At 44.3% G+C, this 27,908-nt stretch overlaps 2 protein-coding genes and 1 long non-coding RNA gene across 16 annotated transcripts; 2 read left to right on the plus strand and 1 right to left on the minus strand.

Annotated features, from left to right (window-relative positions):
- The first annotated feature begins 1,617 nt into the window (after positions 1 to 1,617).
- On the plus strand, positions 1,618 to 15,252 carry LOC131107989 (lymphoid enhancer-binding factor 1-like). 12 transcript variants are annotated; one of them, XM_058058554.1, is made up of 13 exons: positions 2,154 to 2,369; positions 3,083 to 3,440; positions 3,541 to 3,632; positions 3,729 to 3,888; positions 4,193 to 4,300; positions 4,411 to 4,465; positions 5,649 to 5,696; positions 6,043 to 6,091; positions 9,072 to 9,188; positions 9,915 to 10,306; positions 10,967 to 11,141; positions 12,589 to 12,741; positions 14,648 to 15,252. In XM_058058554.1, the coding sequence occupies exons 2-9, from the start codon at positions 3,105 to 3,107 to the stop codon at positions 9,184 to 9,186; spliced, it is 963 nt and encodes a 320-aa protein (XP_057914537.1). In that variant the 5' UTR covers positions 2,154 to 2,369; positions 3,083 to 3,104; the 3' UTR covers positions 9,187 to 9,188; positions 9,915 to 10,306; positions 10,967 to 11,141; positions 12,589 to 12,741; positions 14,648 to 15,252. The 12 variants fall into 12 exon arrangements, with proteins under 12 accessions (XP_057914536.1, XP_057914537.1, XP_057914542.1 ...); XM_058058559.1 differs by having other exon boundaries at positions 6,043 to 6,090; positions 9,072 to 9,118; positions 9,155 to 9,188; positions 9,915 to 11,141; XM_058058553.1 differs by lacking the exon at positions 2,154 to 2,369 and adding an exon at positions 1,618 to 1,645 and having other exon boundaries at positions 9,915 to 11,141.
- map3k4 (mitogen-activated protein kinase kinase kinase 4) lies at positions 6,537 to 26,907 on the minus strand. 3 transcript variants are annotated; one of them, XM_058058547.1, is made up of 27 exons: positions 26,660 to 26,907; positions 21,304 to 21,497; positions 19,766 to 21,210; positions 18,366 to 18,626; positions 18,041 to 18,193; positions 17,762 to 17,919; positions 17,553 to 17,669; positions 16,474 to 16,573; positions 16,289 to 16,372; positions 15,940 to 16,209; positions 15,722 to 15,871; positions 14,641 to 14,802; positions 14,353 to 14,486; positions 13,794 to 13,872; positions 13,642 to 13,720; positions 13,001 to 13,094; positions 12,612 to 12,734; positions 11,852 to 11,934; positions 11,691 to 11,771; positions 10,938 to 11,129; positions 10,790 to 10,860; positions 10,322 to 10,438; positions 10,088 to 10,247; positions 9,902 to 10,024; positions 8,291 to 8,397; positions 7,958 to 8,137; positions 6,537 to 7,271 (listed from the first exon to the last, which is right to left on the minus strand). In XM_058058547.1, exons 1-27 carry the CDS (start codon positions 26,689 to 26,691, stop codon positions 7,251 to 7,253), a joined length of 4,770 nt encoding a protein of 1,589 aa, XP_057914530.1. In that variant the 5' UTR covers positions 26,692 to 26,907; the 3' UTR covers positions 6,537 to 7,250. The 3 variants fall into 3 exon arrangements, with proteins under 3 accessions (XP_057914530.1, XP_057914532.1, XP_057914531.1); XM_058058549.1 differs by lacking the exon at positions 26,660 to 26,907 and adding an exon at positions 26,393 to 26,541; XM_058058548.1 differs by lacking the exon at positions 12,612 to 12,734.
- LOC131107990 (uncharacterized) lies at positions 15,413 to 22,228 on the plus strand. The gene is made up of 2 exons (XR_009120370.1): positions 15,413 to 15,889; positions 15,955 to 22,228. It is a non-coding gene; the product is annotated as an uncharacterized LOC131107990 (long non-coding RNA).
- Positions 26,908 to 27,908: the final 1,001 nt, after the last annotated feature.

The raw sequence follows: 27,908 nt of genomic DNA on the forward strand, positions 1-27,908 counted from the left end.
TACCCTTCTCTCCAGCACCCTGGAATAGACTTTCCCAGGGAGGCTGAGGAGTGTGATGCCCCTATAGTTGGAACACACCCTCCGGTCACCCTTCTTGAAAAGGGGGGCCACCACCCCGGTCTGCCAATCCAAAGGTACTGTTCCCGACTTCCACGCAATGTTGAAGAGACGTGCCAGCCAAGACAGTCCCTCAACATCCAGAGCCCAGGAAAGCCCCTTTCCGAACCTCCGATAATATGAGGCGAGTCCCAAGAAACTCTTGAGCTGCTTTTGGTCTTTTGGGGCCGGCCAGTCTCTGATAGCGCTGACTTTCTCTTCCTTTTCTCTTCCGGTGGCCCAAGAACTCCACCTCTCGCCGCATAAAGTGGCACTTCTCTGGATGCAGTTTTAGTCCAGCCGTTGCAATCCTCCCCAACACTAGCCTCAGGGAGTCAAGTGCAGCCAGGAAGGACCTCCCATGGACGAGGACGTCATCCAGGTACACTAGACACTGCTTTCTGGGAATGTTAGCAAGCACAGTGTCCAGTCGCTCGAATGTCCCTGGTGCAGTCCAAAACTCATTACTCTGAATTGCCAGTGCCCCCTGGTGGTGCAGAATGCAGTCTTTGGTCTTGACTCAGAGGTTAGGGGAACCTGCCAGTACCCACTGCGCAGGTCTAGCGACGAGAAGGTCCAGCGTCTCGTCCACCCGAGGAAGTGGGTAACAATCCTTCCTCGTGACCTTATTCAGCGGTCTGTAGTCCACACAGAACCGTGGCCTGGCACTCTTTATTCTGGGGACCATCACAACACCAGATGCCCATGGACTGTCAGAGGGCTCTATGATCCCCGCCTCAGGATGGCCTGGATCTCTTTATCAGCCGCCTCCTGCTGGGCCATGGGCAGGCGACGGGGCCGCACCTTGATTGGTCGTGCGTCCCCCATGTCGATGTGGTGTTCAACAAGGTGCGTGAGGCCCACCTCATTTTCATCAAGGGCAAAGATGTCCCTGAAGTCCCACAGCACTCTCCACAATTGGTCTTGCTGCCTCGTGTCTAGGCCAGCACAGTTCTTTTCCCAAATGGAGCGAATCAGCTCCATCCGGTCTTCCACAGTGTGTGGGCTTGATGATGCTGCCCCCACCTGGGCACAGGTCCTCTTCGGGCGAGCGGACTCTACCCTTGACAACGATGGCTGTTCCGTGATATGCGCAGATGCGGTGTCAATGGTCACACCTGCAGTATGTCGGTGGGGGTAACAAGTTTCACATGCTTGCCTCCTGGCAAAATTATCACTGCAGCTTTACAGGCCTCCCAACTCCCCCTACCGGGGAATTTGAGTGCTTTCATGAGGTCCCACGTGTACTTATGCCATGTTTGCTCCACTCTGCGTCGTGAATGCAGCTCCATCATGGCGGCTGTGCACTCGTTTTGGCGCGAACCGCCGGCATCTTGGCGTCCCTGCTCGGCGAACTTTGTCTCCGACATGCCAACCACACTCTCATCCGCCTCTTCCTCCAACGTCGCTTGAGCGTCGAACACATCAGGCATGTTTATCACACACTCACCAACTTCCTCCTTCCCTTTACTTTGAGTGGCGAAATTGCCGAACATCCTCACCACAACAGCGGCCAGGCAGCGGGTAGAGACCGAAGCTTCTGACTGTGGTAAGGAAGACACTCACGTCGCCGATGCACTTCAATCGCTTTATTAATAGCGTCACCTGTTCACTCACACTCCGGCTGCTGTGGGCCACAACCCACGCCATTCGCGTAGCGCTCTCTCCCGACTCTCACCCACCCAGCGCCACACCCAGTCTCACTCTCTCACTCGTGTCGTGGCACTGTCACTTTCCAAGCCCCGCCCTATTAAAGGCCCAAACACACAAAGTCACAGATATTACAATATATGTATACTGGTATCACAATATCATAACATTTGTCATATTGTACATACAATAATGTCATTGTGTGGGAAAATACATATAATATTATAAATGACTGTATTTTCTTCTTTGGTACAAATTAAGGCCTTTTCTCTACTAGATGTGCTACATAACACCTGGAAATCTCTGCGATTGTATAACAATATATCTATTTCAGTTTTAAAACGTAAACACAGCCAATGAATCTTTTACCTTGAATGTAGTTGAAATGACACATAGTTGGGATTTCATTGATGGTTTCTGTCTACAATGGCCTCTTTAATTTAATTTGTGGTTACTGAATTCGAAGTCGACTCTGCATAATTCACAGGCGCCATTTTGGAGCGGGTGTTGACTTTTAGGTCCATTTTTGTCATCTTAAACTGGTCGCCATTGCGGATATTATTGCTTTCTATATCCATTTGGGGACGTCGTGAAGGTCAGATATGAACCTCAGCGATCCAGCGGTAAGAATATTCGGAGTAAATGCCACTTTCATTTAATGACTAATGAGCAGCTAATGCTAGCGCGCTAGCTAGGCCGGCTCATGAATTTTATGACAGAATTTAATATCGAGAAGACTATTTTTATTTTTACGAATTAAACCTTAAGTTCTGTGAGCGAAAATGTAGACAATTGTATTCGTATTAATAATTTTCGCTTATGAGTTGATGATGCCTGTAAAAAACCGTAGCTATGGCAACTTATTCTTTTATCCTATTGACCGTTACAAAAACATTTTTCATGTTGACCGTTACCGACTTTTTTTCCCCATGAACCGTTACAACGATATCCCGTCATATGACTTGTACCGTATGCTGATTCCACCAATCAGAATTGTTTGAAGCAAATATAAAAGCCTTCCAGCAAAGTGAGCTTGATCTTTAGACATTTCGGTACAACATTTGGTGAGTTACTGTAGTCACAGAATTTTGAATATGAGACGATTTATATATCAAAAGATGTCAAATGCTTGTTTCTATAAAGCAAACCGTGTGACCATTGTGAAATTTGAAATATATCATTTGTTATTATAAATTACTTGACTGCCTAGATAAATACATAATCATTAAGCGTGCTTCTTTCCACTAGTACTGATGGTAGTACATTGAATTTTGGACCTTATATGCAACTTTGGAGGTTATACTTGTGTTTTATTTCTGGTCCTTGTGTGTTACAGCAATCTCCATCTTTGCACCAGCATGGAGCCAATGAAAGAGGCTGCTGGAGAGGAGTTCAAGTGGTGCGAGCTCCTCATGCCACTCCTGGAGCCCATAGAGGGGATTTATGGCGACCTGGACTACCATCAGTGCCATTCACAACCCCCTCCATCCAAAGACCCAGACGACCTGCCTCTGTTCACCTCCTTGACAGAAAATGACATAGGCTACCTGGGCAACCATATAACTTATTCACCACCCTCCACATCCATCGACTTGGACGACCTGCCACTGGCCAACGTGTCGTCAGGGAGCCAGGACAGCGACTGGAGCGACTGCTCCAACCAGGCAGACACTGTGTTGAGCAGATGTCCTCAGGTTGGATATCAGCACTTTTATTATTAAGTCCATCTCAGTCTTCACAGGAACACATACATGTGAACACACAAATGCGACCTAATGTTTTTTGTGTCCCCAGCAGCACTTTGTAGAACAGCCAAAGATACTGCCAGACTGGACAACGCTGACTCTTATAGAAATACCTGGCTTCACAAACGTCTCCACATCAAAGTAAGTATTTGGAAAAAGCTATTGATTACAAATACGAACCATAATCATTCATTTAACTTCTATCTCTAATCTTTCCTTAACTCTTGTTTGTTTCAGCAGAAAAAGGAAACGTGATGTCCAGGAGAACGGAGATAAGGCCTACATTAAAAAGCCACCAAACGCCTTCATGTTGTTCAGGAAGGAGCAGAGGCTGAAGGTGATGGCTCAGTTCAATATCAGTGGCTGTGCTGAGGCCAATAAAGTCCTGGGTCACATGGTGAGTGTTCACACTATCGGTTACAGCGCCTGGTCTTATGGCGGGATATGGGTTTTTGGTCCATATCACCCAGCACTAAGCTCACGTTCATCTTAAAATTGCTCATACTCGTCTGGTACATTTTTCTGCCACTTTTAACGCAGACCAAACCATAAGAAACCCTGCATTATACTGTACCGTCATCATAAAACTGTGATTTAACTGTGATCAAGCAATTGAGGCACAGCATATTCGTATATACATGGATGTGAAAAAGACTGACAGTGTTGTTGAGTGACAAAAATGTGTTCTTATGTGTCCACAGTGGAGGTCGCTCTCTGAGCAGGAGCAGGAAAAGTATTACCGCCTAGCTGATGCAGAAAAGGTTATACACAGCCAGTTGTACCCAAACTGGTCCTGCACAGAAAACTATGTAAGTCCACCATGCTCATGTTCAACAGTGAAGATGATTCATTCAGCTTAAATGATGTTTTCCTCATATATGTAAATAAATATGTACATATATGTGTGTCTGTGTTTCAGGGCAGAAAGAGGAAGCAGAGGGCAGGTATCAACAAAGAAAATACACCAATTTACAGTAATTGTGACTACACATGTGTGACTGTAGAGTAGAAATATTTTCTATAGCTTAGAAAAATATGTTTTTTAATATCATATTAAAATTGTTATTTTCTTGTAGTAAAGACACTGTCAAATATCTGTGTGTTCAACATGATTTTATTTAACTGTATGGAAAGATTATATACTGTATGTTAAATGAGTCAATTTCTCAAAAGATTTGTCTTTTAAAGCCTGTTGTGTTGTGTTCTCAACCACACCTGCTGTCATTGTACCTGAGAAGGGGCAGGGTGCCACCTAGTGGACATTGTACGAAGTTACATTTGTCAATCGGCTGTACACACGAGGAATTTTCTAATTAGAGTCTGGGACCTCAAGGGGCCTGCTAGCTAAAGGTTGGGATTCTGAATTGTGGTAATAAATCAATTAAAGAAACAAAAAATATGGGAGCCAAAAGAGACTCTTTTTAGTGAATTGAGCCAAAAGAAGCAGCTCCTTAAAAAGGAGCTTGGACCGCCACATTATTTGCCAACATTCTTAATGTAGTCTACTCGACTAATCATTGACGCCATTTTGGAGTATTGACACGTATTACGTTTTAGTCAGCTGTTATTGGTTAGCTTTAGTTAGCTGTTATCGATACTGTGGATAGCCCAGTTTCTAATATCCAGTTACCGAGCCCTCAATGAATCTCAGAGATTATCAGGTATGTGTATTTGAATTAAAACACAATTTTAGTTTGTAAATATTGCTAACACTAGCAACAATGTTGGCTAACGCCAGTTATGTTGGCTAACTGGCTGTGGGCTGTTACGCCAACTTGCTTTTTATTCATTTATGATAACCTAGAAGTGGGATGCTGATTTTGATGTAGAATTAAAAAATAAAGAAGTAGTATGAGAGTACCAGAAGTAGTATGAGAGTACCAGAGTACGGGATTCTGACGATATGTACAATATATATACAATATATATTGATAACTTGTGTACATGTAGGGCTGAATATCTGGCACGTGCAGAAGCACCTGATGCCCAAAGTGCCCTTTTGTCAACGTGTGTGTGTATGTGAAAACTTATGCCCCCCTTTGAACTTTGAGCACCTGCCCCTCCATTAGTAACGATCACTGATGACGGAACTAACGGTTACAAGATATTTTGAAAAAATGTGACAAGTTCTCACCCTCTATTAATTTATCATTTCAGTCGCCATTTTGTGTGAAAAGCTGTCAAGCTCAACATTATGTACACTTGGTGAGTATTTACATGATTTTTGTTGCTTTGAGTTCTATAAATGTAAGCTTAGCCAGTGGGACGCTGATTGATGTGAATAGGTATATTATATCAACTGTAGGTTAATTGACAACTCCAAATTGTCCATATGAATGAGTGTGAATGGTTGTTTGTCTGTATGTGCCCTGCTGGCTGGGCACAGGGTGTACCCCACCTCTCGGCCAAAGTCAGCTGGATAGGCTCCAGCATACCACCGCAACCCTAATGAGGATAAGCAGCATATAGAATGGATGGATGTAGTCCCGTTTGTTGCTTATTTGTGTATATTTTCACTGCAAGAGGAATGCCTCCACCTTTTATCTTGCAGTTAGGACTATGACAACGTTCTTCCATCACATGTTCTGGCACACTGACAGGTAAGTGACCGAATCCAAATGAAGCCTGAGCGTAATGAGTAATAATTTAATGAAGATTAAAAGAAATTAATGTTTTAGATCCCAATTTGTAAAACATGGCGAGACCCACCCCAGTGGCACCGCGCCTCTCGCATGTGTCAATCATGGATGTAGTCAATTGTGTTGTGAACATTTCCCATGTCTAAAAGAATTGTAATATTTCAGGCTGGCACAATGAATATTTGCTTACAGTGTTGTACGTGGATAGGTTCACTATCCACGTACTCCAATGAAGACTAGACCATCACTGAACTGTGGGCCTTGAAATCCCGACCTTTGCTTCCATCTAGTGGACTTGTGTTGTAACTACAAAAAAGGCTCAGGGTGAACATTACCAAGACTCTCAGTGTCAGCATGTCTAACACATGAGAAAAAGTCAGTTATTTTTCTTAAAAAGATTGGTTTATTAATATTTTTTGTACATAGCAAACACGAAGAGCAGCAAAGGACCACATGTTGAGTGTGTTTGTGTGTACAGTAAGTTGTGTGTAGAGCAGCAGAGAGCGGGGGCAGGCCTTCTTCCTCATCTTCATCAGGGCTGCACCGCGGTCACATGAACAACTTGACATTTACTCAGCAAAATCAAAGATAGAAAGAAATACGAATCAAAGAAATCCTTCCTGGTGCTAACACTTGGCAAATGATAAATTAATTTGAATATTTGGATGGTGTTAATTTCATAAAAAGGTCAAAGCGGTAATCCTTCCATTCATTCAGTGAGGTTTTTTTTAGCCTCTTAAAGTTCCACTGAAATGAACTTCTTCCCTCCTCCACTCAACTAACTGCCCCCTTGGGTAAACAGTTTAAAAGTGCCATAAGGTTTGGTACCACCCCCACTCCCACCCCTTTCATACCCCACCCATTTCTTAAAAAAACAGTAATGTTCAATGCCTTTTCACAGGTCTCTTCACCAGTGAGAACAAGGTGTCAATAATTAATTTACAATATTGTTTATACAAGCATGAATGCAGATGTTATTCTTACATTATATACACAAAGTCCATAGGTACACAAGAGGGGAACATTCAATGGATTCTGTTCCTCACTTTAAATGCATGTGCCTTCAGCCAAAGCTTGTACTTCTCCACACTTGAAAGTCCAAAAGTCACAAATGTTGTGTTCACTCCTCATCTGTACACACCTGAAACAGAAAGTATACATATAATACAAAAGAATGCATATTCTATAAATGTTCATAGCATTCATAGCAAAGACTATTTACTTCAATAACAAACCATTACTTAGGATTGTGGCTGTTATTTCCAAAATATGAAACGTCTTTCTGTAACAACTTAAGTTTGTTAACTTTAATAATGATTTGGAGTGCCTGAGAAAGGGGCTTGCCCTCAAGGACTGAGCCCTCTATGAGTGCTTGGTGATGGGGGGGCCACAACAGCACCCGCGGCTCGTTGAGAGCGATACATGCGCTCATGTATGCATCCTCGAAAGGTCGCCAATTAGACCAGGAGACCAGTCGCTAAATGGCTTGTATGAAGTGTTTCAAGAAATGGCGTCACAATGCATACCCCCACCTACTGGATGGAGGTGTAATGGTAAGCTACATTCACAGACAGTCCCTGTGGGAGTCAAATGTTTGATTTTGTGCCCATTTTGGTGGCGACAAATAAATGGGTGACGTTGCAACAGGTACCGCATTCAATGCCGAGCACGACATAATCAAGCAAACTACAAATCAACACTTCAGCACTAGGCTGGTTACTACAGTCCTATTATATTGTGTTTATGAGTGTGGATGACGAACAGGTAGCACTATATACAGTATCTATATGTAGCAGGCCACCAGTGGATGTAGGGGAAACACCGCACCTTGACAAATGGGTGGTCAAGCAGCATGCTGGCTGTCCAGCGTCGTTTAGGCTCGCTCTCCAGACAGTGGCCCAAGAAGTCCTTGCCCTCTGTGCTCAGCTTCTCTGGGATGGGGGGCTTGTGGCCCATTCCCACTTTGTACATGATCTGGAAGTTGTGCTCATACTCGTGCCAAGGTCTCTGCACAAAGGAAAACAGACATTCCAGATTTTTAAGTGGAGGCACACATGCTTGTATGATAACAAAACTACTTTGAGATTAACGCGAGACATGTTGCAATTCAAGTGTGTGCAAATGGAAACGGCAAAAGGTTTGTTTGTGAGGAGTCCTTACCTTTCCTGTCACCATTTCAATGAGAACGCAGCCCAAACTCCAGATATCTGCTGCCCTTCCATGACCTTCGCCTTTTGCCCTTGTGATGACTTCAGGTGCCATGTAGGCTGATTAGGAATACAAAATGAATATACAGGTTTGAGTGACAATGAAAAACATGTACAGTCATCCTTTGTTTATTGCAGTTAACTGGTTCCAGATTGAATATTAATATCGGAAATATTGAGAAAACATGTTTTTGACTATCTAAATACAATTTTAGCATTATTAGAGCCTAGTAGATATGAAATAACACTCTGTGGTCGGTCACCTTTACACTCATATTCTTTGTTTACACCATGGACATGGACATGGACATGGACATGGACATGGACATGGACATGGACATGGACATGGACATGAACATGCCATTGCCGACTCCATGTAGAGTGATGGTAATCTAATGTCATCTCTCAATAAGCAGTACCTTTGTCTAATAGTAATAAGCCGTAGTCAAAGAGACAAACAAAAAGTCAACAACAAAATACAGTTTTGAAAACCCAAAATAGACACGATAATTGAACTGCATCCATTTGTTATCGTTGTAAAAGCAGGAGTGTTTATCGCGGTTAACTGGTTCCAGATTGAATATTAATAAGGGAAATATTTTCCTAGCTAGAAGAGGCAAAGAAAACATGTTTTTGACTATCTAAATACAATTTTGGCATTATTACAGCCTTGTAGATATGAAATAACACCCAGTGGTCACCTTTACACTCATATTATTTGTTTACACCAAAAGGGGCAAGAACAAAGAAGCCACTTCCGCATGGACATGGACATGGACATGGACATGGACACGGACACGGACACGGACACGGACACGGACACGCCATTGCCAACTCCATGCAGAGTGACGGTAATCTAATGTCACCTCTCAATAAGCATTACCTTTGTCTAATAACAATATGTCATAGTCAAAGAGACAAACAAAAAGTCAACAACAAAATACAGTTTTGAAAACCCAAAATAGGAAACAGGATAATTGAACGGCTTCGTTGTAAAAGCAGGAGCTTATTAGTCTGTGCAGCTGTGCCTCATGTCATGGTTGTGAAATAATGACGCTCGTCTTACCGGCTGTCCCCAGAGTGCATGTAGACTTGGTGAGTATTTACATGATTTTTGTTGCTTTGAGTTCTATAAATGTAAGCTTAGCCAGAGGGATGCTGATTGATGTGAATAGGCACATTATATCAAATGTAGGTTAATTGACAACTCCAAATTGTCCATATGAATGAGTGTGAATGGTTGTTTGTCTGTATGTGGCCTGCTGGCTGGGCACAGGGTGTACCCCACCTCTCGGCCAAAGTCAGCTGGGATAGGCTCCAGCATACCGCCCCAGCCCTAATGAGGATAAGCAGCATATAGAATGGATGGATGTAGTCCCGTTTGTTGCTTATTTGTGTATATTTTCACTGCAAGAGGAATGCCTCCACCTTTTACAAAATACGGTTTTGAAAACCCAAAATAGGAAACAGGATAATTGAACGGCTTCGTTGTAAAAGCAGGAGCTTATTAGTTTGTGCAGCTGTGCCTCATGTCATGGTTGTGAAATAATGACGGTCGTCTTACCGGCTGTCCCCAGAGTGCTGTTGACCTCGCCCGGCATGGTGTGAGTGTTGTTTCTCAACTTGACGGAACAGCCAAAGTCGCCCAGTTTGATGAGGCCGGAAGACGTCAGAAAGATGTTGGCTCCTGATGAGACAGAACTACTGTGAGGAGGTGCAGGATAGAAAAGGTGGTAAAGAGGACACTGACCTTTTATGTCTCTGTGGACAATGCCGTGTTCATGGAGGACGTTGATGGCGGTGGTGATCTGTTTACTGTACAGCCTGATGACGTGCTCCTGCAAGCCCAGTCTGGACACCTCCTCCAGCGTGCCCTCATCACAGTACTCCATGAAAATGTACATCTCCTCCTGAATGGGGAGGGGGGGCACCACAGCAGGTTAAAGGATGAAGGGATGAGGAGAGACTGGTGTGTACGTCCTACCCTGTGGAGCTCCACTCCAAAGTAGCGCACCAGGTTTGGGTGCTTAATGCCTTCAAAGATTTTCAGCTCATCTGCCGTCTCTTTTATGGTTTTGTGGTCATTTGGCTGAAATCTAATCTGATGACAGAAAGAAAATGTTTTTACATACATTTGTAAAAACAAAACAAACAAAAACGCTTAATCCTGCCCGCCACGTCATTCTATTTTAGAAATTCAGAAACTCATTTAATTGAGGCGATCCACCACTAATTAAGACACAGATCCACATGACACGACCTATCAAGAAGTACTCATGTTTATGTCACAGTTAGAATGCAGCCCTATGGGAAACACTGTATAAGGGCCAATACTATAGAAACTTAGATACTTTATAGAGTACTCAGTGTACAGCTTGTATAGCAGTATAGATGTACTGATTCAACATGTAGCCATTATTGTCTAAAAGGATGTTCCTGCAGAGCTACAGACCTCTTTCATGGCCATCAGCTCTCCAGTGTCCACGTTGATGCACGTGTACACTTTCCCGTACTGACCCTCACCTGTTGACAAATACAACATGTCAAAACATGATCATTTTAATCATAATTGAAATCATTTTTTAAAAGTCTGTCCTTACCGATTTTGTTACCCCTCTGCCACTTGAAGGTGACTTTCCTGAGGCCGACGTGCATGACGTTGTCATAGGACTTGGGCGTGTGGCAGACCTGGCCAATGATGTTGCGTTGCTTCATCACGGCGTAGCGCTTGTCTTCAAATTTGCGGATGGAACGACGGACCGCCTCCAGCGGGCTTTGCCGAGCTCCTGAGTCTGATGCGGCGGGTGAGTAACAGAAGGTAGAGATGCAAGTTCTATGGAACCGTGCCGCTTCACAATGACTTCCTCCTTCCTGGCCAGCACTCGCATTGCCCTTCTGCACGTTTGTGTGTGTCATCATTTCATAATACAACACCGCCACTCTCAATATCGAATGGTCCTGCATTTACTTTTAATGATGTTGTAACAGCAGTGTGTATCCCTAGAGCCTCAATTGTTGGCTCCATTTTAATTTTTAATGAAGGAATAACTTCCTTCCTCACGGACATGATACCCTGTCTGACTCGCCACTCACAGAGGACAGCAAAAAATAAAATAAAAATAAAAAAAGCTTAAAAATAGTATAATATGGGACCTGGTTGGGTGTCCATACATGAGCTTGTGCAAGAGTAAGTCCACAGACTCAACACCTTCCTCCTTTGCTGGGGTCATGGAACGCTTGTACTGGTCAAACCAACCAGACTTTAGGTGTGCCAAACATGGTACGGATTGTCTAGTGTCGAGTGCGTCCTTTGGCACTGCAAAGATGGGATGTGGTCTTCCTGTTCAACTCACCTTTGGATTGGCTGATGAATGTTCTCAGCTCCCAGCTTCGGCGTGTTGTACTATTGGAGTCACCCTTTGGATAAGAAGGTTCTGGTAGGCCAGAGAAAGAGAGAAGGGATTTAGGAAAGGCGGAAGACTACCAAGAATAACATCGATCAAAGCAAAGCCACCTTCTCGGTCATCTGTGGGGCTGGAATGGCGGCTCAGCGACTTGAAATTTGACAGACGGTCGGCCTCATGGAAACTGGATCCCCTTTAAGGACACAACAACAATGGATATGTGCTCAAATGTGTCATGCTCCGAATAAATGACCACAAAGCACGATCCACATGATACTACAAAATCATTTTTAGTTGCCAGTGTATCTACTGGTTATTGGCCAGTTTGGCGCTTCAAGCATAAAAGCTCCACCAGCCTAAACCATGTGACCTTGCAAAGCAGATGCATTGTTCAGCATGCAGTCAGACGGTTAAAGCTGGAGGGGGACAGCACCAATAAGACAAACATGGAGGTGCAAGAGAGGCATCTAGAGCAACACATTCATGCTCTAAAGCGCTAAAAAAGCAGAAGTCACAGCCCCACTTCTTTTCCAAGTGTTCCATTTTCACACAAAAGCACAATCGCTTCCATTGACGCAATGCATGACCTGCTTTTCTCATGTGGACACATTTTGGACCATTTGTAAAATTAAATAAATATATTTTTGGAATTTACTACACATGATTAAATGTGCTTTCAGTCTTACATCTTTATTATGAATGTGCATTTTAAGGAGCGCAGTTCAAAGGTGAATTTAATGATGGCTGTGTTTGTATGTACAGTTGTATCTTTGGCTTCATTTCAGGGGAAATAGGGCAAAAAAACTATTGTTTATAACATAACATATGTTTATTTTCTTTGTGTCAGGTCATTAGCGGTACGGGGGCTACCTGACGTCATTGGGGGCGCTGCCGGGTGCTTTCATGTTGCCATGTTCCCCCTGGCCCTGCGGGATGGGCCGAGGGCCGTTGGGGAATAGCTGATTCCGGAGGTCGCAGGGAAGACTTCGAGAGCTGCGTGGTAAAAACAAACAACCTGAGGAGTTCTGCCTTGGAGAAAAGTGTCCACTTTGGTCGGATGTGTACGCACATGTACGTGTTTGTGTGTGTGTGTGTGTGTGTGTCTATAAATGTGGTTCACTCAAACACATACAGTAGACGGACTTATGTGAGCACACACACTCCTCCAGCACAGCATTTGAGGTCAAGAGAAGCAAAAGCAGCGAAAAGCAGCCAAGCCTTGCGAGAAAAGACTAGAAACACTTAATTTAATCACCAACCTGAACCCTTCAGCATTGGGGATGAAAAGATTTGGATTAGGTGGGTCACTGTGACAGCGAGGGACTTTAACAGGCCGAGGGCTATTTCTCGGGGCTGGAAAGAAAAAGAAAGGTTTAGAAAAGCTGAAAAAGTAAATACATCAAACCTTTGGTAAAGGTTATGTTCTGTCTCTAGACGCTACCACAAGTGCAGCTAGCAAAAACAAAAATTAAATCTTAATACATTTAATATTCCAACTCAAAAAAGACTGATGCTCTTTTATAACTTTAATCTGACCTGAACACAACAGCAGTGCAATTCCAACACAATATACTGTATGTACGTCCTACGTACGTATACAGAGAAAGACAAAGAAAAACTCTAAGTGGATATTCTTGTCAGCATTTCTGTGTGCTGGAAACCCCAGAAAATACATTCAAAACATGTGAATTCAACTTAAGCAATGAGGAGTTGTGTTCAAAGACACAATTTATTTGTGTGATTCAAATGTTCTGAAAAAATGTGTTTTTCAACAGCACTGTGTGTCTGACATCTGAATGGAAGATGTGCTATTTAGTGATAATTGGGTCTGATTTATGCCACAGCAAACCTTAAATGACAGAAGGTAAATACACATCCAGAAATGGAAACAGCATCTCACCAATGTACAAGCCTGTGACTGGGCTGTGAGGTTTTCCGATCACATGTCCGATGCATTCATTCATCAGTGCTTGTAAATTCTAAAAAAAAAAAGTAAATAAAATAAAAAATATATTTCAAGCATAATTAGATGATGAGCTCAAATACCCTTACCAGGAAGTCATCTTCTGGTAAAGCTGATATGAAGGCAGGTTCAATTGCCTGAAGAAAGTCAAAGCCCTGAGTCGCCCATCTGTGGAAGCAAGTATCATAATTCAGATCAATTTTGATCATACAGATCAAACTTATAAAAAGGTCACAATTGCAATTTCTGTTATTATTGCAGTGTTGCCAAGGTAACATGCCTCACGTTTAGCTTTAATTGACATGTCTATATAAACATGAAATATTAGAAACCTGAGTCATTATTAGCTATACATAAAAAAGTAGCTCAGAGTCGGACTAACTGAGGAGAAAAGCAAATTGCTTTGTAAGTTTATGAGAGTGATTAACAAGTTGGAAGATGTTTAAAGTTCACGGAGATAAGGACACTTGACCGACTGAATAATTACTGGTCCACTTGTTTGTTTTTTATGATGCAACACATCTAACTCCTTAAAGGCTTTATATGAGCCCTGTCCCTGTGCAGTAAAACAAGAAAAGGTGTATGGTTTGTGATAAATGGCATCAGATGTTGGGAGTGCACAATAAAATAGTCAGAGGCTTACAGTACCTCGGCTTGGTGCCTCGGCCACTCTCGCACTTCGTCAGGACGTACGTCATCCACTTGCGAGCAAAGGCGATGTAGCGCTCGCCAATCCTCTGCCTGTACTCCCCTGACATGAGGCGCACCACCTCCTTGTGGTACTGTCCACAACACAAGACAAAAGTACATTGATATCCATTTATGATTGAATGGAAAGAAAATCAACTGCATTTTTACTGTTTATTATAGCCATCATTATTGTGTTATAAATCCTGTTATTACACCCTTCTGGACTTTGACACTTCATCTCTTTACCTCAAAGGCAAAGTTGTATCCCTGGATCATCGCCTCTCTATAGTACTGCTGCAGGGTGGCCGACTCGGACTCCTCTACCTCAGCCTCAAACTCGGATGTGAACATGTACTCCACCCGATCAATGGCCGAGCTGATCTTAATGCAAAGCTGCAGGGCTTCATCCTGCGTTGGGCGACATCAGCAGCAAAGGTACCAGAGTGTGAGAGCATGCACAAGACAAGTGGAGAGAAGAAACTAGATGTTTGGTTTGCCTTAACTGGTCCAATACATTCAACACACTTAATTATTTGAAATTTTGAATATCAAAGGTTTAGCTTCTTTTTACACTTGTATGATGTTAAAACATATTTCTTAGCTTAGCTACTGTACATCCACAAAGACGTCTGTAATATGATACTCCTGTGGGTAAGCATTATTCTGCTCAGTACTGTGATGGCAACAGAAGGTCCTTCAGAATGAGGTACAGTAAACCTCGGATATATCGGATTCAATTGTTCCCACTGGTTTTGTCCGATATAAGCGAAATCCGTTATATGGGGATACCGGAAAATGTCCGTTTTACACATATATCGGATTTATATCCGGTATATGCGTAAATGGGATTTTATCCGTTATAAAAAGGCACTTGACTATGTTTCCAATGTACCTGGACGCTGCAAATGACGTCGTATAGCGGCCTGTCACGATTCGGCGAATCGGAGCGCCACGATGCGGCCATCCGATATATGCCAGGGAAATTTAATGGAAATGCATTGGAACGGGACTGGAGATTTTGTCCGAAATAGGCGAAATCCGTTATAAAAAATCCGATATATGCAATGAATTTTTATTGGAAATGCATTACAGAAAAATTGGTTCTTTTTTATCTGTCCGTTGTGAGTGAATTTCCGATATATCCGAGTCCGATATATCCGAGGTTTACTGTCAATAAATCCAAGGAAGTATACATTTTCACTGTTAAACAGTATTATGAGAAGTGACTATGAAGTGATGCCATTGCACTAAGCAATAGATACGAACAGAGCAGTCACGTGTGTGCGTTTGAAAGGTTGCAAATCATAGACTGTGGTTATGTAAGCACCTTGAGCTCCTCCAGAGCGCCAGCAATAAGAGGTTGGCTGGATGTTTGCTCGCGGCTAAGAGTGAGCACATCCTCCATGGACTGCTGGACAGCCTTCCGCTGAGCCACCAGATGAGCCGACTGCATCACGATCATGAGCATGTTGTCCACCTGGAACCACAGTGAGAGGTATTGAGGAAAGTGGAAGAACGTTGTTTCACTCATGAGTGATGATATACCTTCATGGCCCTCAGAGTGTCCACGGTTTCCATTTGAGGAACCAGTTTGAGCAGCTCTCCGTCCCACTGAGTCCAGTCAGAATCAGCTGTCAAATCGCCGCTGCGGTGCTTGCTCATCAACAGGTAGGCCTCATCCTCAGCCATTTCATCTGGCTCTTTGGAGCAATCTTTACCCGCAGCAGCATTGAGGAGCTGCAGGATGAGCGACCTCTGAGCCAACAGGCCGTAGGGAACAAACACCTGCAGCTCCTCCAAGCCAGGAATGTGAACCTGGGAGTGGAGAGAATCTTGCTTTTACTTCCCGACGCGACAGGAAGATGAGAAGTGTAAAATGTGAACGGAAACACACCTTGACATAGCTCCTTTTCTTCAGAGCCTCTAAGAGCGACGCCACCCCGTTAGTAATGCTGAAATCTGCAGCAACCTCCAAGTCCTGCAGCAAAAGGAAGCAAGCAGGAAGTCAGAACACACAGATTGTGCACAGTCACTGTTGTGGCAGCTTTATGGCTTTAAAGCAACACTGCGGACTCTCACCTTGCGAAGCATTTTGGCAAAGCCCAGAGCCTTGGATGCACGCTCCCTGGCCTCGTGAAACAGCTCTTTAAGTGACCGACTGGTTTCAATCACTGACCGCCTTGAAGGATCACAAAGAATGAGATAGTTGGAACTAAAACAAGCAGAAACATTGACCAGCAACATCAAAACTGCCAGCACAATCAGATGATTTCATTTAAAGACTGTCAGGGACAATGTTTATTATTGTTGTAGTTTGCAGTGGCATCGCACTGTACTGCATCATATTGACAGCTGTGCCTTGCACATAAATTAGGTTATCAAGTTATTAGAAACAGCTCTCAGATATAACACAGGACAACCTTTGTCTTATATATGTATTAGGGTGCATCAAATTTGAATGGGAAATTTTTAATTCATAATATCAATTTGGCTGGCATCCATTTTTTCTAATTAACATAAAAATGTCTTTTGCAAAGTTTTGAGGAAATCCATTGAGATTTAGGGGTGCCACCTCACACATAAACTTTTGTAAAATTTCGGAAAATGTGCAATTGCCAAAAAGTTGACCTGTAAATGTTGAGTACAATGAACTTCTATACAGCATCATTTTCTATAGGGTCACCAAAGGGGGCCCAGACCAAAGACCAAGCTGAGACTGCTAGTCTGAAAGGAACTAGTTGTTGAGGGCAGCATCTTAGGAGAGCTGGTGGGTTGTGCTGCACAGTGCCTAAAATAATAACATTATGTATATAATGTTATACCTATAAATACCTATAAATATGACTACAAATCATTCAAATTACAAAGACAAAACCGCAAATTTGCTAGTAATATGTGATAGGAGTATAAATACCAACAAAAACATAAAGATCACCTCAGATCTCCATGGCGACCATTGAACTGTTCACCACTTTATTCCACAAAAACAGATGTATGGTGGCACCCCTAATTAATCATTTATTGGAAAAATATTTTGTATGTGTTGTTTCGACATATATTGGAACACTTTTAGTACCCAGACATATCAAAATTCATACACAAAAATGTGTATATGTATATATGTAATCTTCTGGCCAGTCAGTGTAATTCCCCTTTACCTGATTTCATCTGAAGCGGTGCTGTCGTCGGCACTTTCCCAGAATTCATTACCACTCTTTTGTAGCCCGGCATCAAGGAACTCTCCGGTGGATTTGAGCAGCATCCCAGCAATGTCACTGCAAAAGAAACCAAAAAAAAAAAAAAGACTCTTGAGCACCATATGAATGATTTAAAGACTTTAAATGGCTGCAACCGCAAGCACGCTAACCAGAAAAGCTTCCCAGACTGGGCTTCCCCTCCACGGATGTAGGGGGTGATGTCCTTGGTGAAGTGCCACTCCTCCTCGAGCAGGTTCTTTAGGCTGTGAGAGGCCTGAGGCAGCTGTTGCAACATCTGGATCCAGCTGTGCATGTAGTCAAAGTAAACCTGAAATGCGTACACGCATGCATGAATACATACATACGGCGTTAGAACACCAACAATATTGCTTTCATTCTCAAAGCTCTCGTGTTCATGATGCTAAACTGCGAGTAGTGACGCCTCTTACCACAAGCATCTTGTGCAGATCCTCCTCAAACTCGTCAATGTTGGCGTTGGTCTGCAGGCCCTGAGCATCTGTGACAACGCCGCGCAGCATGAACTGATAGTACTGCTTCATAAGTAGGCCACCTTTGAGAACCTCCTTACACTCACGCACCAACTGCAGGGCGCATATGGAACACAGACACCAAGATGTTAACATGAATGAGATTGCACTCATATAAATAAATGGCAAGACTGCGTTTTTGGTCTTGTTGGCACTAGATGTCCACAGCATATGGATACAAATTATGGAAAAAGGAATGTACTTCCTCTCATCCCTGTTTGCTTGCCTGTTTGATACTCAGTAGTGAAGGTTCTCCAGCAGGTCTCTGCTCCAGTCGCAGCTTGAGGCACTCATGGATGACATTGAGGAGAACTCTGCAAAGCACAAGGAACGCCGGTCGGAAAGACGGGAGATCCATGTCAAGCAAATCCTCCCAGGACACTTGGTCTGCCCCGAGTTCTGGGTCGGCCGAACCGCTGCATGAACCCTGGCGCGACAGCTCTGGCAGGTAGTCATTATACAGCATCGGGTCTGGGAAATCTGCAAACTGCAAGGAGAAGGTAGATACGTTGAAGCTCAGGTAGGTTATTATTACTTCTGCCAAGCTTGAAAACACCAGAATGAGAGTTTTACAAAAGCGATGGGCAGGAAACTTTGTAGAGCGCACATGTGAATAGACCTGTTGAGAATTTATTTGACTTTTCGTGGTTACAGTCTCCTTTAGGCCCATGTAGCTATTAATAGGAACGGAGTGGAACAATTTGGCCTTGTAAGGGAATCAGCAGGAATGTTTGAGCCTTGACGGAGGTCTGTGCTCAATTGGTTACTGTTCTAGCATCCTAGAACAGGGGTTTGTCTGGTTGACACAAAAGCGCCATAATCATTCGTTCATTCATTTTCTACCGCTTTTTCCTTACAAGTGTCGCTGGAGCCTATCCCAGCTGTCTTGGGGCGAGAGGTGGGGTAAACCTGGACTGGTGGCCAGCCAATCACAGTGCACATATAGACAAACAACCATTCACACTCACATTCATACCTATGGACAATTTGGAGTCGCCAATTAACCTAGCATGTTTTTGGAATGTGGGAGGAAACCGGAGTACCCGGAGAAAACTCCACACAGAGATGGACAAGGGTGGAATTGAACCCTGGTCTCCTAGCTGTGAGGTCTGCGCGCTAACCACTCGACCGCCGTGCCGCCCGCGACATAATCAAATACACAAAATTGTCTAACCATTTTTTTCCATCACTTGTCCTTCATTTTCCGACTCACAGTGCAAACACCAATAAAGGTGTACATTCGGGTTCTGATCAACGTTAGAACTGTATGTTTTTATGGACTCCATCGAACAGGTCTGGTACAACAACAGATCCATCACTTTTGTGTTGCACAACACTTAAAAGTAAGTTTTGACCAAGGCAGGAACTACAAGAATAGAATAAGCCTTTGTGAGTCTTGCAATTGGGAAATTCAGCTCAATCTCTTCACAGCGTCTCAAATTGCAATATTCCATTCCATAAATCAGTGGTAGATAACCGACTGGCCACAGTAAAAACTAAATGTTTCAAAATGCACTTTTCCATTTTACGCTACTACTCGATGTGTAACTGCTGTTGTTGTAAAAGTAAAATTTATTTCAAAACAAGAATGAACTATCCCAAATATTGAAAAAAGTACCGTCTCACCTCCAGTGCAGGCGTGTGGCAGAGCAGGGCTGCCCTGGACCTCTGTAGGGAGCGGTCCATCAGTTTGTGCAGTCTGAGGATCAGTTTGCGCAGTCCCATCTGTTTCAGTGCTTTATCCACAAAGGGTCTGTAGATGGCTGTGGGGCAGAACAAGCCCCCCCCTCCCTGTGCTTCTGTACTTGCCGACCCTGCAGTGGGGAGAAACTCTTCCTCCGACAACAATCTGGCAAATTTGGGGGTCAGGGTGGGAGACAGCTCTCCCTCTGTTAGGATACATGCCGCTGTCTCATCCTCGTCTTCCTCCTCTGCAACCCTGTCCTCGCCGTCGCTTTCGGCTGTGAAAGTGGCGGTTGAGTTGTTCTCCTCATCCTCCTCGTTCTCGTCTTCCTCGTTGCCTCGGGAACAGCGGGGGGAAGGGATCTCAAAGACGGGCCAGCCGATGCGAGATAGGTCACAGAGTCCCAGGACGGTGGCCATGACGCGCAGCTTTTGGTTGAGGTCCTGAGTGATGTTGAGCCACAAACAGAGCGCCTGCACTCTGCCCTGGAAGTCCCGCGCTGCGTACTTCTCGTAGTCCCTTTGCAGGGCCTGCAATGAGGGGTACAGCGCTTCCACATACTCCAGCAGCTCCATGACCTGCTTGACCTGTTCAAAGGCCAAGCGCTGCCTCTGGAGATGCTCTTTGCAGTCGGCGCCTGAACCCAGGGGCTCTGCAGCATTCATCCCAGTGGAGGGGCACGCACTAAAGCCCCAGGGATCAATTCCACAGTGGTTGGTTTCGGCTGCAGCCGGCTCACGTTTGTCTTTGCAGTCTAGATTTGGGACAGGCCGAATAGTCTGGCAGTCCACGTGAATGGTTTGGGACACTGAACACGGAGCCTGCCTGAGGCTGTCGTACTTCACCTTGAAATGCAGCACCTCATTGATGAGGTCGGGGATGGCCTGGCGAGCCGTGAAGAGGAAGAAATCCTGGTCGCTGATGGAGCGGCGTGCATGCCAGGCCTGCAGCTCCAGCCAGATGACTTCGTTATTGTGGCCCATGAAGGCCATGTTCTCCAGGCCTCGCTGCTCCTTCTCCTTGCGCTTGGAGGACATGGACGTGAGCTTGAGTAGCAGCCGCAGGGTCTCAAAGAACTTAAGACGGTCTGCCGGGCAGTCCGTCCTGGAGGTCTGGCGGTGCGTCCGGGCCATGTGGGGCATGGACACAGGGAGTTTGCAACTGCTGCAGCCCAAGCTCAGGTAGTGCTTCCTGGGGTCCATGTTGAGGGCGCCAAGGGGGCCTGATTTGGACAGCGGGTCCAGCATGAAGGTCTCAAAGGTCTTTTTGTTGTCTCTCTCTGTAGAACGAAGGGTGGCCCTCTGCTTCTTGTCCTGCTTGTAGCTGTGCTCCTCGGTCTTCTCTGATGGCTGGGGGCTCTCTTTCAGGGCAGATGAGCTGAGGTCCGCTGAAACGCACAGAAATATTGGCTCAGTACAGCGAGAAAGACCGTACAACAAAACACGATTGTTGTTTGTGATGAATATGTCGTTTTTCTCACGCTTGCAGGGAGAACGTCCACCACTCCTTGATTGGCTGCTTTTCTGGTGATGTTTGCCAGACATACGTTTCATCTGACGGGGCGTGTAAGGCGGTGATGTCGCATACAGAGGTTCCTCTTCCTCGCTGGGCGAATCCCAGGATTCCTCCGTCTGAGAGTTCTGCCAGGATTCATTTTCCCGTGGGTTGCCCTGCCTGGTAACATTTATGCTGTCATTTAGAGGCAAGAGATAGTCAAACTATTCACAATAGGCGATTCATGCTGACATTTTTATAATAAGCAGAGTTGCCTGAAGGCCGAAATTAACAACAAAGACGCTTTTTGGCTTTCTTTAAAAAACGTGATTTCCGCAATGTCAAACCAGGAAAACCACAGAAACATGTGCAAGGTCACAAAGTGCTGGAATGTTTGCAGCCATACCGGAGTGCAAAGCAAATCTCTTGCAATGCCACATTTGCAAAAAGCCGAGCTGCAATGAATGTGCAGCGCTCCCCACAGCCGGCTGACGATGGACTTGTGGTGTCTCCTATGGAGCCTGACTGGCTGTCTCCTGCAGCACAGCAGCACAGCAGCCATGTATGTGCATGACCACAGACCTTCAGAGCCAGGGCGAGCATTTCATACAGCGCCTAACTTTTTTTACACTGGTATGACAGTTAAGAATGCCAACACTTCCACTATTTCCTATTGGGTAAAAATATATCAAATCTGATCTAGCATCTGTGAAGACTGTGTTAGCGCTTCCTTGGTCCACTGTAATGTACCGAGTCGTATATCAAGCACGAGTTAACCATTGTGGAAGCTTTGTCAACTGAGATGGGTTTAAGCGCATGCATACGTTAAAGATGCTTGTTTTCATGTAATTAAGGTATCAATACTCACCTGTCAAATGTTCAGACATAGAGCTAGCATGACAACATACTTGCAGTGAAATTCAGTGCATGTAAAAGCGTAGCAATTACGTGAAAGCCTACTATCTCGGTGAGGGGGAACAAATGGAGAAAGGGAGTGCAGGCGGCACGCCTTGAGACAACAATGTCAAACCTTTGTTACCTGATGCCTTTCTGAGTGTTTTTTTTTTTTAAATAGGATTAGAGAGAAAGGTCGGATCGTGTGACCCCACAGGCTATGACAAAAAGAAAAGGCACGGGAGGGGTGGTATGCAACCTGGCGGCTTTGCATGCTGGTCACCATGTGTCGCTTCATCCATCATCAGAGTGAACGGCATTCACACAAACACAACACGTGCCTGTTTATGTGGACGCAGTGGAAAGGGGGTGGGGTTGTATCACTTTCACTGTGCGAGTGTTTAAGAGGGAGGGAGTTCATCTGGAAATCACTTGCTTAAACTGAAAGAGGGAGTGCACATTTCTACGGTCCCATCTGCCCTGCATCACAATCTGCACACGTACCAAATGGTAGCCCCGTGGGAGCTGCTGTGGAACCACCACACGACACAGACACCTGCTGCAAATCCTGCAACCTTTACATCAAATAAACCAAAATGCAAGCTTCAGCGCTGCTGCCCTGATGTGAAGTCTTGCAGAGAAGAACAGTGGCGCCTTTATGAGCACATTGTATGAGAAGCTGTGGAGGGGCTTGTTCTGCAGGAGCAGGAAATGACTGCACGAGAAGCCACAGTAAGCAATCTGTGGAGTCACAATACAAGCATTTAGCACACCCACAGTCCCCATCAGCGCATGTTGTAAAAGCACAGGAGAACGTGCATAAAGTAAGCAGGTGCATGAGAGATATGATGATTCAACTAGGAAGACTTTTAATTTGCAAAGTGCAAGAGAGCGAGGACAGGAATAGCCTGCCCATGTGAGAGGGGAGGGGGCAGATCACTTTTTTTTAAAAGACACCCAGCATGACTTAATCACTCAGGAATGACAGCAACACCAGTGACGCCATTGCTGCCGCCTTGTTTGCTTGCTCGCCGCCATGCACACAAATTCCTCTTTTGGATACTTTTTTTTGTGTGAGGGGAGCCACTCAGAAGGTCAGAGGCCTGAGTGGCCGACTGTCTGCAAGCTGTCTCTGACTGGCTGCTGCAAGTAAACGATCACTGCAGATGGCGTCTGGCTGCTTTCAATAGCTCATCTGATGGCTCATTGGGCCCCCCCATAAAGGCCAGTGGAATGCTGCATCCCCTGGGCAGAAACACTTTGTGCATAATAAACAGCAGCAAAATCCAGCCTTTTCTGCAAAGCGACTGAAGCATAGATACCAAGGGCTGCCAGATTCAGTTGAAGGGAGGGGTATGGGGGTGACCTTTGACACCCAACCATCCACACTATTGTACCAGGAAGGGGCGCTCTATTGTATAGTACTGACACGTGGCCCGTGAGGCCCAGCACTGAATAGCACACAGCTGTTTAGTGAGCACGCTTGCTCACAATGACCAAACTAAAGGGGGCTTTTTTTTTTTTAGAGAGAGATGGGGGTGGAAGAAAGGAGAAGTTGGCCTGATTTGAAAGAGCACACTTTCTCCTAATTAGGACTGGCACAAGTGACCCTTTGCAGGCTAAGTACAGATTTTAACACCCATCCACACTGTAAAGTAGATGCTGACTACTAATATAAGTCCCCCATGTTATTAAGAAAAGTACAAACTAAAACTAATTACAGTGGAATACAATCCAATTAGTAATGTCAGTTCCTGAGTCCCAATGTTGGCATCATGAATAAAGCATAAGGCATAGATTTAAGTCACATTACTCACGAAAAAAGGTTAAAAACTTCAGAAAAAGGTTACCGTACACAACTCTGAAAGCGACCATCATGATAATTACATTTACAAAAAAAAGTCTGAAAAGTTGCACAAAAAAGCATCAAAAGTCATCGTGCATTATGTGAAGCATCTGAGCATTTTGCTTATTCTTTGGCTTTTTTAGCAACACTTGTTCCAAAGAGGGTGCATCACTGGGCTTGGAGGTGACATGAACGAGAAAGCAAGATGTTATGCTAGCAAATGTTGTTATCCAAAGAGTGTCAATAGTTTACATTATATTTACAAGATATAATAATATATATATATAATAAGAGCGCAGTCGGATGCATTCACTGCTTCACTGGCACTTCATGCAGCGCAAGTGAAAGGACAGCTGCAGTGCATGCATGCATACAACAACAACAACGAGGTTAGCTGATATTGGCTACGTTTAATGTTGTTTGAAACACTTTGACCCTGGAAGAGATGAATTATCTTCACTTTCTAAAAATAGTCTGAAATTTGCACGCACTTACTAGTGCATAAATGTCTATGAAATGCAACGCTTGCATCGAGGACCGGCTGCCACCCCTTGCACGGCACAGATTCAGCACTTTACATTTTCGTACAGTCGGCTCGCAGAGTTAGGGGGGGAAAAAACAACAAACACAAAGAGAACTCGACCCCACCCTTCTGTGGAATAGCTCCACACAGCCAGGAGTGGACCTCCCAGACTGTCCTATATGCAAATGCATAAAGCATACAAAGCATGCATGACAACACGAGTCTGTATTAAATAGACAACATGATGAGAGTGGAGCAGGAGGTCCCATGATGACATAAACAGTAACTTCATGTCGTGTCAATGACAGGCTTGCACCCTGAACGCAAAGAGTCGTGAAACCTTCAAGCTAATAATAAATGTTGCGCATTGAGCAGTGCGATACTCATTCGTGATCTTACACACCAATTCCAATTGTTTAGAAGGAAACGGCAGACGAGAGCGACAGTCTGCACGCATTTCTTCCAAGCAGGTGTAAGCAGAACGGATGCAGTTAGGAAACGGAAAGAGGAGGCTCCATCTGCACTCCACACACTGCCTGCTCTCCCAACAAACGCAGCCTTTTAATGAGCCATAGCCACCAGTGTCTGCCGTGCTGCCGGCAGCTCTCCACCAGCAGCTCTCCACCAGCGCACGGTGCTACACCACATCTTGAAATCTCAGGAATGCTAGTAGTGACCGTGTCTACACGAGACGAGTGCAACACCAGCATTCATTGCGGTAATGACAATATTAGAAATATAAGCTCTGCCTCTGTCAGAAAGAGCCGACCTTTGAGGCCTGTCATGTCTGCCTTCATTGCCATTTCATTCCTGAGCAACGCAGGAAGAATAGTGTGTGCTCGTACTGTTCCTGCACGCTGTGCACCTGAGAGGCCACTTCCATGCATTTTAGGTACCCAAAGACCACGCGTATAGTCTTCTTCAAAGACATGAAAACACTGTGAAGTGTGTGGGCATACTGTAGATTTGTGCTCATTATAGCAAGTGTTGCCCTCCACCCACACACTACACAACCGTGGGGAGGAGGTGGGTAAATGTTTTCATGTCAACTGCTTGCAACGTCCAGTAACTTACATGCACCACCGTCACATCAAGTTGTCCATTGTCCTTATGCAACTACATTAATAACAATAATAACGCCAGTTGTGCACAATCATTGAGCTATTTTTGTTCACTTCGGACATCAAGTGACTACAACACAATTAAAAGACAAAACGGTTCAAGAATTTGCGCATCAACTATGACTTCTTTGCAGAGGAGTGGAAAACAAGCATGGAGAAGACATAACAGCAGATTCCTGACGCTCCGTCGCCTGCAGTCAGGGGCAAACTACGCTGTTTCGATTACATTTAACAATAACATCACTGGTTGTCTACTTATGCGCGTTTTTATGCACGAAAAAGGGCCTTCGGTGGCATTGGGACATTTGTTGCTGCACATATTCATGAGTCAGCTACGTTAGAGACGTAGCACAAAGAAAGCAGTACAATGCATTTTCATGTAAAACTATCAAGTAAACATGCACGTATGTAATGTAGTACAGGGCTCCAAGATAGGCGCTAAGGCAAGCTAAAGGATTAACAACGCAAAACAGTGGAAGAAATGCTAGCTAAAGCCAAATAAGTTAATGTATTTTTTTAATGCATGCTCTTGTGATCAAATGTATAAACAACACCTCTTCAGGGCTCCGCTTGATAAAAAATTAACTACATGTCAGTGTTTGTTAGTAAACTTGTGAACAATAAATAACAAGCTAACATTGGTGGTTAGCTAGCTTGCCTTCTAACATGTTACAGTCGTTCGAACAATTACCTTCTCAGTCGGGGTGCATTTTGCTTCTTCGTTTTTAAAATCTCCCAGAATATCCTGGAATACGCGCGATAGAATGTTGCAAAAAGTTTGCAACTCTACTGTTGCAAAAGCAGCGGCTGAACTGCACGCGTCTCACAATTTGACAGGAAGTGACTTTCTACGAGATGCGCTCGCGCCAAGCGCCACAAGGCAGTGTCAGGCTCGGATCACAATTTGGCAAGCGCCGAGTGCTGATGGTGTAGTCTCTGTTCAACAGATTTCGCATACCTGCTGGGCTTGTAGCGATCCGGGGGCTCCATGGCGAGAAAGCGGCGTCTTATTCTTCGCCGTGCATGGACTAAACCATGTCCAGGCAACAGTGAAAGGACTTTGCACCGTTGGGTTTTTGCACAGAAGACGGATATTAGTCTCTTTGAAGCACTCTCGATCCGCCGGCACAGTGGACTCTCGCTTGTGCATATGCCGTCGCCATCTTTCCAACGTTCATTGACGAGAGGAGTGCCGCTGAAGGCTATTGCTGGGCTACGGCAGGCCGGATGGCTCACTCTCGCACACGCATATTAGCAGTGCTCGTTAAATTGTTTTAGAATAAGCTACGCCGCCAAACGTAGGCAATAAAACCTCAAGTAATAAAAGTAATATTACTTTGTGTTTACATTAGACCATATTTTTCCCTAAATACTGCCGGGACATCAATTCGTCTCCACTGCTGTTTAAAATATAATACAGCGTAATTACAAATATTAATAAATCATAAAACAATATTTGTTTTCTCGGGATGGGTTTAGGACGGTATTCTGTTTATAATCTCTTTAAGACACTGCGGCGTGCATTAGCCGGTAGCAACCAGCAGAGGCGCTGTTGATCCGGTCTCAACTGGTTTGCTCTAGAGCAGAAAATGATATTCATTGACCTATTTTGAAAAATACTTTTGTATTTTCTATCATCTAAATTAATATAAAATATTAAAAAAATATTTCCATTAATATACCTACTATGCTATCTGTTGATCTATCTACAGACCTATTTTATTTCATTGTTTGTTGTATTTCTTATCACTGAAAACTGCATTTAAGATGGAAAACTTAGTTGGGCATACCCTTATGCTGTGCGTAGGGCATCAATGCATCACTGCTGTGAGGCGTAGAGCACCCAGTCAGCCAGAGGCAGGAGAGAAAAAAACAGAGATGATTAATCTGACACCTTGCTCACTGTTACAATGACTGACAGCAGAATAAGAGAAAAACAGAATTCACCTGTTTAGCCCCTTAGTCCCTGGTAGAGTAAAGGTACTGCTTCTACGTTTTAAGTGGTGCTGGTTCAGTCCCCTTCAGACACTTTTTAAAATGTTAATTTCTTTTAAAATAGAAGTATTTTAACAATTTGTTTCCTGTGTATTCATAATAACAAAACATGCACCTAACTAAATTCAGGTTCAAGTCAAATAGCTCAAAAATAGCATTCAATTAGTCAATGTGGCCAGAGGCGGCACTTCAAGCGATGCACACAGTTTGTC

Source organism: Doryrhamphus excisus, chromosome 20 (assembly GCF_030265055.1).
Source record: "Doryrhamphus excisus isolate RoL2022-K1 chromosome 20, RoL_Dexc_1.0, whole genome shotgun sequence".
Taxonomy (NCBI): domain Eukaryota; kingdom Metazoa; phylum Chordata; class Actinopteri; order Syngnathiformes; family Syngnathidae; genus Doryrhamphus; species Doryrhamphus excisus.

What these genes read in the sequence shown, in the direction of transcription:
- LOC131107989 (XM_058058553.1), top strand. Translation starts at nt 3,105, where the DNA reads ATGGAGCCAATGAAAGAGGCTGCTGGAGAGGAGTTCAAGTGGTGCGAG. An exon ending in AGAAAATACACCAATTTACA is followed by an intron (nt 4,466 to 5,648) that starts GTAATTGTGACT and finishes TTATCATTTCAG; the next exon opens with TCGCCATTTTGTGTGAAAAG. An exon ending in CTCAACATTATGTACACTTG is followed by an intron (nt 5,697 to 6,042) that starts GTGAGTATTTAC and finishes TTTATCTTGCAG; the next exon opens with TTAGGACTATGACAACGTTC.
- map3k4 (XM_058058547.1), bottom strand. Translation starts at nt 26,691, where the DNA reads ATGGAGCCCCCGGATCGCTACAAGCCCAGCAG. An exon ending in GCCACACGCCTGCACTGGAG is followed by an intron (nt 18,627 to 19,765) that starts GTGAGACGGTAC and finishes TTCTCCTTGCAG; the next exon opens with TTTGCAGATTTCCCAGACCC. An exon ending in TTGGAGTGGAGCTCCACAGG is followed by an intron (nt 10,248 to 10,321) that starts GTAGGACGTACA and finishes CTCCCCATTCAG; the next exon opens with GAGGAGATGTACATTTTCAT.